The sequence below is a fragment of the Eleutherodactylus coqui genome, chromosome 1 (assembly GCF_035609145.1).
Source record: "Eleutherodactylus coqui strain aEleCoq1 chromosome 1, aEleCoq1.hap1, whole genome shotgun sequence".
Taxonomy (NCBI): Eukaryota; Metazoa; Chordata; class Amphibia; order Anura; family Eleutherodactylidae; genus Eleutherodactylus; species Eleutherodactylus coqui.
The window spans coordinates 139,115,221-139,128,329 of NC_089837.1; the positions used below are offsets into that span (position 1 = coordinate 139,115,221).

The window sequence follows — 13,109 nt, forward strand, 5'->3', positions numbered from 1 at the left end:
ACAAAGGACAAGTGCTTCCCCTGCAGGCAGACACAAGAGTAACAATCCACTGCTTAATAAATATTGCACAACTGCACCTTATTGGAGGATAGAACTACTTAAAGGGGTTGTCCTGCGAAAGCAAGTGGGGTTCAGCACTTCTGTATGGCCATATTAATGCACTTTGTAATATACATCGTGCATTAAATATGAGCCATACAGAAGTTATACACTTACCCCCTCCGGTGTTGGCGTCCCTGTCTCCATGGCGCCGACCGAAGCCTTCTTCTGCCTGGATTAGATGCGCTTGACCTGTGCGGCACGAGCACGCCGGAGGGGCCCCTTCAGCGGGACAGAAGAAGCAGACTGCGCAAGCGCGTCTAATCCAGCCAGGAGAAGGCTTCGGTCGGAAGCCATGAAACCTCCACCATGACCACCCAAAAATGGTCTTCTAGGGAAGCAGTGTACTCAGATGGCTAGCATTCGAGATGAGCAAGCACCAAAATGCTCGAGTGCTCGTTACTCGAGGCAAATTTTCAGTGATCCTCGAGAGTTCGTTTCGGGTAATGAACCCCATTGAAGTCAATGGGCAACCCGAGCATTTTTGTATATCGCCGATGCTCGCTAAGGTTTTCATGTGTGAAAATCTGGGAAATTCAAGAAAGTGATGGGAATGACACAGAAACGGATAGGGCAGGCGAGGGGCTACATGTTGGGCTGCATCTCAAGTTCCCAGGTCCCACTATTAAGCCAAAATAGTGGCAAGAGTGAGACCCCCCTCCCCCCCCACTGTCAGCATAAAGATCGTTCTGCTCAGCCACAGCTGTAACAGCTGTGGCAGAGAAGAACAATGTTAGCCCATTGAATTCAATGGAGCCGGCAATACAGCCGGCTCCATAGAAAGCAATGGGCTGCCGGCGATCGCGGGATGAATTGTCGGGAAGGGCTTAAATATATAAGCCCTTCCCTGCAATTCATCCAGAAATGTGTAAAAATAAAAAAATATATACTCACCTAGTCCCGGCAGACTGAGTTCAGCGCGGCCGGCTGGGTGTGAGTGAGAGCTGCCTGAGAGCAGCGCTGAGCCAATCAGGGGCAGGTCTGACTCACACCCCCTTCACACCCACTGCAGGCCGGCCGCGCTGAACTCCGTCTGCCGGGACAAGGTGAGTATGTATATGTATATGTATATGTATATGTATATGTATATAAAATTTATTTATTTATAATTTTTTTATTTTTACACATTTCTGGATGAATTGCAGGGAAGGGCTTATATATTTAAGCCCTTCCCGACAATTCATCCCGCGATCTCCGGCAGCCCATTGCTTTCTATGGAGCCGGCTGTATTGCCGGCTCCATTGAATTCAATGGTCAGTGCTCGTTTAATAACGAGCATCTCGAGCACCCTAATACTCGAACGAGCATGCTCGCTCATCTCTAGCTAGCATGCATAATATATGAAGATCTGCCACAGGAAATCTGCTCTGGATAAGGGGGGATCTTACTGTATTAGCAGACAGTCCTTAGATTTTTTTTAAATAGACAGGTGTATACACACACCATATTATAGATTACATAAACATATATGCATATATAAATATGTTCATATATTATACACACGTGTGCGCGTGTAATTATACACACAAAAAAAAAAAAACACATAAAAGGCGTTATTTAAATGCAATGAAACTTTCTATCTGTGATTGTAATGTTGATAAGTGATTACTACATCGGAGTAAAAGGATAACGTATTGCGGGAAAACTGAACACTTGAAAAGAGGCTCTGGTACCCTGTTGTACCACCTCTAGCTTGGATACAAGATGTGATACAGGCAGGCATGGAAGCTCTAGTACCCTGTTGTACTGCCTCTAGCTTGGATACAAGATGTGATACGGGGGTGGGGGGTGGGGTGATGGAGGCTCTAGCACCCTAGCTTGGATGTAAGATGTGATACAGGGGGCATGGAGGCTCTAGTACCCTATTGCACCACCGCTAGCTTGGATACAAGATGTGATATGGGGTGGGGGCATGGAGGCTCTAGTACCCTAGCTTGGATGTAAGATGTGATACAGGCAAGAATGGAGGCATATAGGTTCCATATGGCATATCGGTCCATATTTGCTATAATTGAGCCTCTAGATTGTGTAAACTCGTAGGCTGTTTGAGTTAGTGTCCCAGATGGTCCCGTACATGTTCAATTGGCGATAAATCTGGCGACCAGGCATGCACAGGAGTGCCAACGTTGTGGAGACATTCCTGTGACCCCCTTGTGTGTGCGGCCGAGCATTATCCTGCTGGAAAATACCTCGTGGAATCCCTGCCATGAGAGGAACACATGTGGCTGCAGAATGTCCTGAACATATCGCTGAGCTGTCATTGTCCCTTGTGTACCTACTAGGGGTGTCTGTGGTATGCAGTGACTCTCAGACTGTCAAACCAGCAGGGGGCAGTGTGCAGTTTCACTGCAAAGGCAGGATAGAGGCACTCACCCCTAAAGCCTCCAGATGCAAATACTGTCGTTGTCCGTGCCCAAACTAAACCTGGATTCATCGCTGAAGACAACCCGGTTCTGCTCCATAGCAGTGCAGTTTCATCATTCACAACACCACAGCAAACAGTGGTGACAGTAAGTGGGTATCAAAGGCCGTACATGTAATGGCTGCCGCAAGACTAAATGTCCTTCAGCCAAGTGCCTAGAAGTGGTTCCGACAGACATACGAGCCTGTAACAATGGTCTGACCTGTCTCTGGGTGGCAGACAATGAAACAGTTGGAACTGCTCGAGTTTGTTAGACTATCAGACGATCCTCTCCAGTGGTGTGTGTGCAGGATATTCTGGGCCCAGTCGTCTTGTTTACATGCCGTCACATCATCCACTGGTCCCAACACCTCCTAACGGTCTGGTCAGAACGGCTCAGGTGGCGGGCAATTTGTGAGTACGACCATCCAGCTCTTACATTCCAATAATGCGCCCCTCTCAAACTCAGATTATTGGGAGGAATATCTGTTATTGCGTCGTAGAGGCGTCTAGCGGTCAACAAGCTCTACACAAGCGGAAAAAGAGGTCCACTACACACAAGGAGCCTCTGAGAGCCTTTTTATAGGCCAAGAGTAAAACCACTTCTAGTGGCTTAGAAGGCAAGACTGTTCATCTAATCATGCCACAACTCTAATTATCTGAATACCTGTCTGAGATGTAACTGCAAGTCGAGTTTTATAGTAAAACAACAACGTCTTCTAGGTGCTAATTTTTTTTTTTTTACAAAGTGCGTGTATATTATTACATCCATCCATCCATGTGAATATATAAATACACAGACAATTAAACTACTGACAACTTGTCCGTCAAATTTGTGTGTGTGTGACACGATCGAGTTACATGCAGAGCCTTATAGCACCTGTGATGTCAGTTACCGGCTCTTAGCTCGACCCCCTGATCACATGACATTGACATCACCACAGGTCCTTTATGCTCCTGCATTGAATGAGGTATTATGGGCAGACTACATCCCCCACAAACCCTTGTGGCCTCAGTTGCTATAAATACAGCAGTACTTAGTCTGCCAGTTTGTACCGGGTTGTCAGACAGCTGGACACCTTTGTGGAGACTCCAATAAATGACACCTCACAAATGTCCACATACATAGCTGGCGGTGCATATTAAATAAATCTTGGTATTTGTATAGCGCCAACTTATTCCGCAGCGCTTTCAGGTAATGAAAGTTACCCACCACCAAGTTGGGTTCTCATTTTACCGACCTCGGAAGGATGGAAGGCTGAGTCAACCTTGAGCCGGCTACCTGACGCATGCGGGGATCGAACTTGCAACCTTCAGGTCGTAGGCGAGAGCTTACACTCTGACCAACAACAGTGAAGCATAGATCTTCACCATTTTCCCTACATCTCTTGAATGTGATATCATGTCATCTCAAGTGCCAATGCCACCAACACCAATCCAGCCTTCATCTAATGGTCAACCGTTGTCCAGTGTTGAAACTAACTGTCGCCGTCGTACAAACATGTCACCACAGAGGGATCAACGTCACCGTGAAGCTAATGCGGCTTACATGACAGAGCGACAAGCTATGATGTCACCCCAGCCACCAGCTGAAGTTTGTAAAACACATGCAGCTCATATGCAAAAGCAATGTAGCAGAGCTGTGTGTGACGTGCATGTAAAAGAGCTGTGTGGTGCATTGCGCCACCAAAAACACTAGTACTATAATTTCTTAATAATTACTAGTGCATACATTAACAGTATATGGAAGGACATTTGGTGACCCACTGATAACTGGTCATTTACTGATTAGCAGATGAACACTTCCGACTTCTTTGCTGACAATTTACAAAGTAATGTTATGTTCAAATGTGGCTAATTTGCCTTTTACATATCAGGCCAGTATTTTTCAAAATGATCTGTGTCTAAAATTTGAACCTGAAATTCAAAATTGTGCTTCCGATGTGCCATCAGATCTACATGTGGGTTAGTCATATTGTTAATTCAATGGCGGTAATCCCCAGTATTTCGGTAGTAACAATCAGCCTGTGTGAATTGCAAAAATTGAAGTGTGGTCATTATTCTGTGTGGATTCTATTTTATGTAAATGGGACATTAGCTGTGGAGGGTCTGCACAGTCCTTACAGTTCAGGTGGGAAATTTATATATCTAAACCCACACAGAATAATGAACATAGCCCTAGGGGTATCGGTCATTTAAAAAAAAACATCTGAAATCACATTCATTGGGTCCAGGTTCCAAGACCCTCTTCTGATCACAAGGATGAACAAGAAGCATTGTGGTCTGTCTGTTCTACGATTGGCTTTTTCTGTATCTATTTGGAAAGTTTTCTACAGGATTGCAGAAATCTGCAGACTGTATCTGGCCAACATTGTGATTCACTGGAGGGCTGGTAATTACCGAAAAACTATTGGGGAGAGTTTTAGCACCTGGACCCCAATAATAATTAACAGATTAAATAGGGGAAAAAATAAATAAAAAAATAAAAAAAACGGTCATATTGAACATGGCGTCTCATCTGCCATCAGTATATTACATGTTATATAGCAGAGGTGGCTGAGCAGATTGATATATAGGTTTGTGGGGAAAGATTTAGTATAACTTGTAACTTTCTGATTGCAATTCTTGATCAATCTAAGTTTAGGAGTCCAGTGGGCGGTCCCATCAGTGATTGATAGCCTTCCATGCGTGAATACAGAGAAAGCTGTCAGTCACTGATTGGCAATGCCTACTGGACTCTTAAGCATTGGAAGAGTGGGATTTCAATCAATAAGTTACAAGTTATACTGAATCCTTCCCTACAAACCTATATATAAATCCGCTCAGCTCCTCCTACTCTATAACATGCTGTAGATTAGACTGCATTTTCATAGCGATTGGCTCCCTTTATCTGCAGTCCTATGATGACAGTTTGTGATATTCCTGAACACTGTCATACTAAAAAAAGTCAACCATGCTGAATTGATAATCTCAGTCCTGTAAATTGAAAAACCTCAGACTTACCTTCTGCTCTCAACTGTTCAATGATTGAATGTTCTCCTCTGCAAATGGTTCTATACATTTTTAAAAGGAAGAAACAAAAATATGAAAACTTTAAAATCATAAGACTGGTCACAAAATACAATGGAACAGTAGCAAACTCTTTAAAATCTAGCAAATTTTCTATCTAGCAAATTTGCTTAGTAGAAGCATGGGAGTAGCTGGAATATAAAAGCAAGCTGGTTGAATGCAGAAGAGCGCTTCTACATCTTCTCTATTATTTCATGTGTATATTTTCCAAGAGATTTCATGCAGCTTGTGCAGCACTTTTTACAGAATGGTCAATGAACAATGCTACATGACATGACCACAAGAGGGCACTAAACCATACAAGTCAGTGTTACGGTAGTTGTAAAAGAAAGAATATTTTACCACTTAAAGGGGTATTCTGGCTGTGAAGCAAATTTAAAAAAATTCCAGATACGAAAGGTGTTTGGGCACAGCTGGTTATGAGTATTAATCGCACAGCCATTATCTTCTTACCCAGTCCTCTATTTCTGATGTCTCCGTACATCACTGTTTTCCAAGACGGCCGCTGTATCTCTGCTGGCATGCAGCTTGAAACTACATTTACCACAATTCCCTGCACTGTACTTCCTTCCTGTGCATGTCCCACTAAGTGCTGCCCTGCTATTGGTCAGCAATACAGTCTTGAGACATGGAGGGGGAAAAAAGCCATCCCTGGTCATTCTTACTGAATGGACTGCCTCAAGGTCGTATCCAGGGCAACCTGGGAATAAACACTTCTGAAGTTCCAGGAGAAGGCAATGGTTTAGAGAGCTACAGACACACAAAATCCAAAGCAGAATCACAAGGCAAACTTTAACCAACTTCTGATAATCATTTGACAGCAACTTTGCATAATCGGAATACCCCTTTAACTGCCTGTCTTTAGTCATGCCCTCTGTCAACTATACAGACAAAATAAACCAGCATGCTGCACTACTTTGTCTGCACTGAAGGGTCTGAATGAAGCCTGTGACACAGATGTGAACAGAGCCTAAGAAAGTAGTTGTAGAAGAAGAAAACTAAGACAGCAACAATTTTAGTAAGAAAGGACTGTGTCAGCAATGTATTTGTCAATTCCCCTAAATCTACAAATGATATTTCTCAGAAATGTATAATGCACCAATGCTGGCCTCTTGTACATCATTACTACGCTAACAGCTGGAGCACAACCGACGACACAGATGCAGAATGATATTACAAGTGGAAGTTACCTGTAGTTGAAGTGCATGACTGCCTGCAATGCATTTCCCCCTCCTGTTGAAATGTCTCCTTCAAACCCGGGGAGCAGAGGAGTGATCACAAACACGCGGTATCTTTTGTTTTCCCTTTGTAAAAGAACATGCCACAATATTAGCTTCCCATGACTATCTACTTACACAGCATGCTCGTCTTTTGTAGCCCTTGAAGAAGAATATTGTGAACATATATAGAGGGTCTCAGTTGGACTATCATTTACTTATTAGAGGTTTATTTTTCCTTCGATACAAGGGCAGAATCAAAGATTGAGTTCATCACCACCCTGTACCCTACAGCAGCCATCCTCTTGGTGATGAAAGATGACCACTAGGACTTCCAGCGGTCACCACAACTCCAAGGATGACTCAAAAGAAGCTGAAAATTTGAGTAGGGGGGTCCCCAAGTGGTCTAAAGTTTTGTTCACACTTCGTTTTTTCATCCCATGATGGTTTTGGTAAATGACAGAAAAAAAAATGAAAACCATATGGAACCTATTATAGTTAACGGGTTCCATCAGATACTGCTGAATTCCATCATTTGGTGTATCTGGCATGCCTTTTTCCTCCTCTCATACTTCTGTTTTGTCATGGAACAGAAGAATGAAAAAATAGTGGCAATGTGAACAAAGCCCAAGGAAAGATCCTCCGCAATTAGTAAGGATAGAATTATTTAGCCCCAACATTACATATGGAATTAATGGAGCTTTAGGAATAAAACCACCGCTACAAACATATCTAGAATGCTGATCGATCCTATTTAACAATCACATACCGAAGAGCCCATTCAAGAACAGATAAATGTTGATTAGGCACCTAAATGCCAAGCTGTCTGGAGTTTAAGCGATAATCATAGCATGTAAAAGGGCCTTAGGCCTCTTTCACACAGGTGACAGCGATATCACCGCGAGAAAATTGCAGTTATATCACATCTGTGTTCTGTGCGATATCGCTGCGTTTTCTCAGGGCGATTGTGTCGCTACAAAGTTACGCGACTTGTAGCGCCCTCTTGCTGGGATTTTTCCGCAATGTAGCAGCCTACAAAGCATTGCTAATGTGAAGGAACCCATAGGGTTCACATACATGCGATTTGTAGGACTATCGCATCACGAGAAAATCATGTGATTGTCGCCCGTGTGAATCCAGCCTTAAACAACCACATGACTTAAGGAACTGCTGATGTTTTTTAATAAAATTCCACATACAGATAATGGCTTTTAGTCATCTGTATTTCTTACACGAGTTGTTGGCGCAGCTAGGTGTGAGCTTATGCGATGGTTATCTGTCTGTCAAGAGTCCATCTTCTTCTCCTGGCAGAGTACATTATGAGTAAGCCATGTACTCGTTATGTTTGCAAGGCAAACAAAACCCATCGTTGGTCGCTCAAAATTCCATTCAAATGGATTGTGTTGAGCGCTCAAACAATGGTTTTTATGCCAGCTAAAAACCAGTGCTAAAACGATAATTGAACGAATAGTGCACGACTGCCTGTGTTTACACAAAACGATTATCGCTCACTTTCGGCAACGAATTTTGAGCGATAATTGTTGCGTGTTAAAGGGCCTTTAGTATGGTACTAAATGATATGGTGATGAGATACAAAAAAAAGCAATCAGAAATGTGGTAGGGTCAGGCACACTGTACTAGAGCCATAACACAATTGGTACAAAGGCCTTTGTTTCACCATTATTGCTTAAGAAGTTACTGCTTGTATGAGCCATTATTACAGGATTACTGTATAGTACAGTGTCATGGTTACCTGTGCGCTTTAATGATCCTCTGTGCAATGGCATCTCCAATCTTGTTAAAGACGACTTTAGAGTCAGCACAGCTAATAAAGAACTGATTCTGAAATGGATAGAAAATTCTGTTTTATAGTGAATGCACAGATTTATTGTGACATTATTACTCATGTCCCATTCCTTTCATATATCATGCCTATGACACAAACTCCTATTCTATCTGGGGAACTACAGAGACCGCTATTTTGAGAAAAGTCATAACACAAAAACAATCTTTTACTTGGATAGTAAGTATACGCCACGCTGAAACTTCACATTTAAATCACGCATAGTAATAGTAACAGACACAATACCCAGTTATTCTACAACTAATATTTGCATCCTGTTATCTGGTCTTTCCAATAAAGAACTACCCCCTTTCCCTGAACATAAACCCTACCCTGATTTAAAGCGGAATTTTCCAGGATTCTTGAAATATAAGCCCTGCCCCCAAAATAAGCCCTAGCTGCATTACATTAAAAATAAAAAAAAAAGGAATACATTACCCAGCGGGTATGGCCGAGGTCCCTCCCACTGCTATCCGGAGCTCTGATGCGCTTCTTGCAGTCCTTGGTCGCCACAGAAGCTTCATGAATCCCGCCTTCAGGAAGCGATCGCTCTGATTGGTTCTCGATCGTTGATCGCTGCTCAGCCAATCAGTGTAGCACTCCATGAACCAATGCAATGGCTGTAATTGGTTCATTGAGCACTGCATTGATTGGTTCTTCGACTGCTGCTCAGCCAATCACAGCCATCGCGTTGTGGAGGCAGGATTTATGAATTGTCCAATCAATGCCAGGGCTTAGCCAATTCATAAATGTCGCCTCCACAAAGTGATGGCGGTGATTGGTTTTTCAAGTGCTGCTCAGCCAATCGACGCAGCACTTGATGAACCAATCACACCCATTGCATAGGTTCATAGAACGCTGCATTGACTCGCTGAGCAGAACCAATCAGAGGTGGGATTTATGAACCCCGTAACCAGGAAGTAATCTGTGGGTGGCCAAGGACTGCCAGAAGCCCGTCGGAGCTCCGGAAGGAGCGTGAAAGACCTGGACCAAGCCTGCTATGTGTAATAAGACATCCCCTGAAAATAAGCACTTCTTTTGGGGCAAAAATTACTATAAGAGATGGTCTTATTTTGGGGGAAACACGTTATGTTGGAGAGACGAGTATTCTTGGCTATCTGGAAATTATTGTTAAACTACCTGAAACAAAAAAATAATAATGCAGTAAAAAAAAAACTGAAAACTTTGCAGTGCTCTTAGATCTAGTGCTGTCAAAGCTGTTTAACTATTTGGATGCCGCAGACCGTGCTGACCATGCCATCTAAGCAGTCAGCTGGAGGAAGGAGCCTTCCAGTCCCCCATCAGCCTTCTGTCTTGGCAGCTTGGGGTCTAGCGATGGCTTCTACAACTGCCATGAAATTCAGCCTTCTTCTGGCTGGGTTAAATAGTCACATGTTTTTGTACAAGCTATCAAATGATTGAAAAGTTTAAGGCCCCTAGTGGGGCTAAATACATAAATAAAATGTGATTAAAAAAAAAAAAAAGATATGTTTAAATAGTGCAAAAAAAAATATTCAAAACTCCAACCTCTACCTTTTCCCAGCTTTAAATGGCATCACTGTCCGTAAAACCCTGATTAAAATATTGCATTTATTCCGTATCGTAAACACCATAAAAAAAGAGAAAAAATACGCAATGGGCGGTCCTATTAATGACTGACAGCTACACTTGTATGTACAGTTATATACAGATAGTTGTCAGTCACTGATAGGACCGCCCACTGGACTGTTCAGCCAAGAAACTGCAGAGATATAAAGATATATAACACAAGTTATACTGAATCCTTCCCCATAAAACTTTATAGCGCTCTACTCCACTCTTTCTGCTCCATAAGACGATGCCTGCAGTTTGGACAGCATGATCAAGCTGACAGACTCTCTTTAAAAGTTAAATCTACCCGACCCCCACCCCCCGAAAAAATAAAATTGTATTTTTTTCTCCATCTCAGTCCACTCATATTATATTGAAAATAAACTTTAAAAAAATCTGATACATTAAACGGCACTATAAAAGTAAAAAAAAAAAAAAAAGATGCAACTCTTCACATGCTCATACGGCTCCATCAATGGTGGTGGTGGTGGGGTGGTTGTAAAATGCAGAAATAAAGGACACCAAGTCACTAAGGTGTTAAAGCTCTGCAATTTGCGTTGTAGACGTCTCTTTCTTGTTGTAGAACTCTGTTTCCCTCAGCAGCAAATTGTTGCTATAGTAGGTACTGTACACAGCTGGGTCACCGATCTGTGTTTCTACAAGCCTGTTAGCTCATATTTCACTTTATGCCTCCTTCGCACTGCAGACACTGCTTACTTTACTTAGTGCCCATGCTGCTTTAATCACAGGACTTCATAACCTAGCAAGTTCTCTCCACAGGTAGCTGTTAATTTCCAGTTTGGGCAAGACATTCAAGTTATTTTCTTTCAGTAAGGCCGCATGCACACAGCTTAGCTGGATTCCGCATGTGGTATCCAGCTCTGGCTGCAGTGGCGTCCGCGCGTATCCGATTTCTTGAATCTTCAGGTTTACTGTGGTTGGTCCACATGGCTTGCCGTCAGACATGCTCAGTACAGATTTTTTTTTAACTCCTGCTTTAACGAGGACACTGAATCTGTGACCTTTCCGCAATGTCAATTGTGGAAGGGCCGCGGATCGGGCAGCTTCCACTGACTTCAATGAATGCTGTCCACGCGGAATCCACACAAAAATGAAGCATGCTGTCAATTTTTGTCAGCGAGCAAAAACTGCAGTTGGTTTTCGCTCGTGTGCATGAAGAATCACTTTTGCATAGGATGCTATTGGTAGTATTTGCTGCGGAATCCGCTCCCGATTCTGCAATTCAAAACTGCCAGTGTGCATGCACCCTAAAGCTAACTTCATATGGGCAAACGCAATATTGTGCTCACCAACATGTGATCGCTCCACGGATGCAAGGCGGTTTTATGCCAAAACCACCTTGCATCAATTCAGGGAAGAAGGGATCCTCTGCCACTTGAAAACAATGTGCACAGCGATGTGAGAGCACGCACAAAAATAGGACATGCCGCAATTTGTTTCCCATGTCACAGGAAGAAAGAAAACAAACAAAAAGTTGTTCATGTGTATGACCCCCTTCACAAGAATGGGGTTCATATTTGTGCGCCTCGCAATGCAGAAATCTTGATTGATTTTTCTTGCCTGCATGAAGCTGAGCCAAGCTTGGTGACACCACCGTATGTGTCTCTGCAATACAGACGTGTGCCCCGGACTTCCACAGAATGATGCTCAGAGCTCAGGTCAGGCTGTGACACGTGGTTGAAATATGGCGGTGTGCCACCGGCCTAAGCAGTAAATAAAAGCATGTAGTAATTCAACTCTCCCCATACTTTGCACCATATTGGATGGATAGTCTAGCCTAAAAGTCTAGACTAGAAACTTGAATACACACACACACATTTTCCCTGTAGATAAGCCTATGGAAAAACAGCAGAAAAGTAAGAAAACACCCTACTTAGAGGATGCTGCATTTAAAAAAATGCTGCGATTTTCCGCTCGTGTACATCGGGCCGCGCATTCCATAGTTATCGTGAAATATCACCCGTGGACAAGAGGCCTTGGACCCAATGCCTAAGGGTTTGATTTGCGGAATCCGAGCATGAAATAAAGCATGCAGATTTGATTTGCTGACCTTTTGGTCTGGAAAACAAACCGCAGCATGCTGCATTTCACTGCGGATCCAGTATGGATGGCTTCTACTGAAGTCTATGGAAGCTGTCCAATCCGCGACCCATCTGCAATTCAATTGCGGATGGGCCACGCTTTCCTCGGGAAAGCAAGAGTTAAAAAAAACTCCGCTGCGCATGTGTTGCAGCATGGGGAATCTGATCCACCCGTGGGCATTGGGCCTTCGATACACAAATATTAAACTCAATGAAGTTTGATTACTCTGAGAAGTTTGAATACTTAGGAAGCCCTCGATCAATATTTGGGCCTTTACAAACTGAGGACATCTTCTTAACTGTAACAGCACATGGCTAGAATTTACTCTTGTCAGGATAACGAGTAAACACTTATATTGTTAAACTCCTCTATTGTGCCTTAATAAAACTTGGACCTCTCATTTAACTCCTAAGGCTGGTGTCACACGGCCAGATTTAAACGGTGGAATCAGCGATAGTCACCTGCGTGGGAAATCCGCAGTATTCCGCACCCATGGAAAGAAACAGAACATTCCCATGTCCGCTCACATGAGCAGACAGCGATTTCGATTTACGCAAGCGGATTTAAAAATCACAGCATGTTCTATTTTTGAAGCCAATGGAAGCTGTCCGACCCGCAGCCCATCCACAACTGACATAGCGGATACCTGTGTCATTGCCTAGCGACAGTGTGGGAAAAACAAATATATAAAAAAAAAAAAATCTGTACTGCGAATGACCGACAGCGAGTGTCCGCAGTCATCTGCAATACAGAAAGAGAAGGTAGATGTAGGTCCATTTGAAGTCAA

General features: G+C 43.2%; 1 protein-coding gene across 1 annotated transcript in view; it reads right to left on the reverse strand.

Moving 5' to 3' along the window:
* The window catches only part of PLD1 (phospholipase D1), a 124,469-nt gene that overhangs the window by 27,163 nt on the left and 84,197 nt on the right, over positions 1–13,109 (reverse strand). Inside the window, exons 20-22 of the mRNA XM_066601094.1 lie at positions 8,540–8,628; positions 6,760–6,873; positions 5,504–5,553 (exon numbers count right to left, since the gene is read on the reverse strand). Of these exons, the coding sequence (XP_066457191.1) occupies positions 5,504–5,553; positions 6,760–6,873; positions 8,540–8,628 (253 nt within the window). The remainder of the gene's footprint in view (positions 1–5,503; positions 5,554–6,759; positions 6,874–8,539; positions 8,629–13,109) is intronic.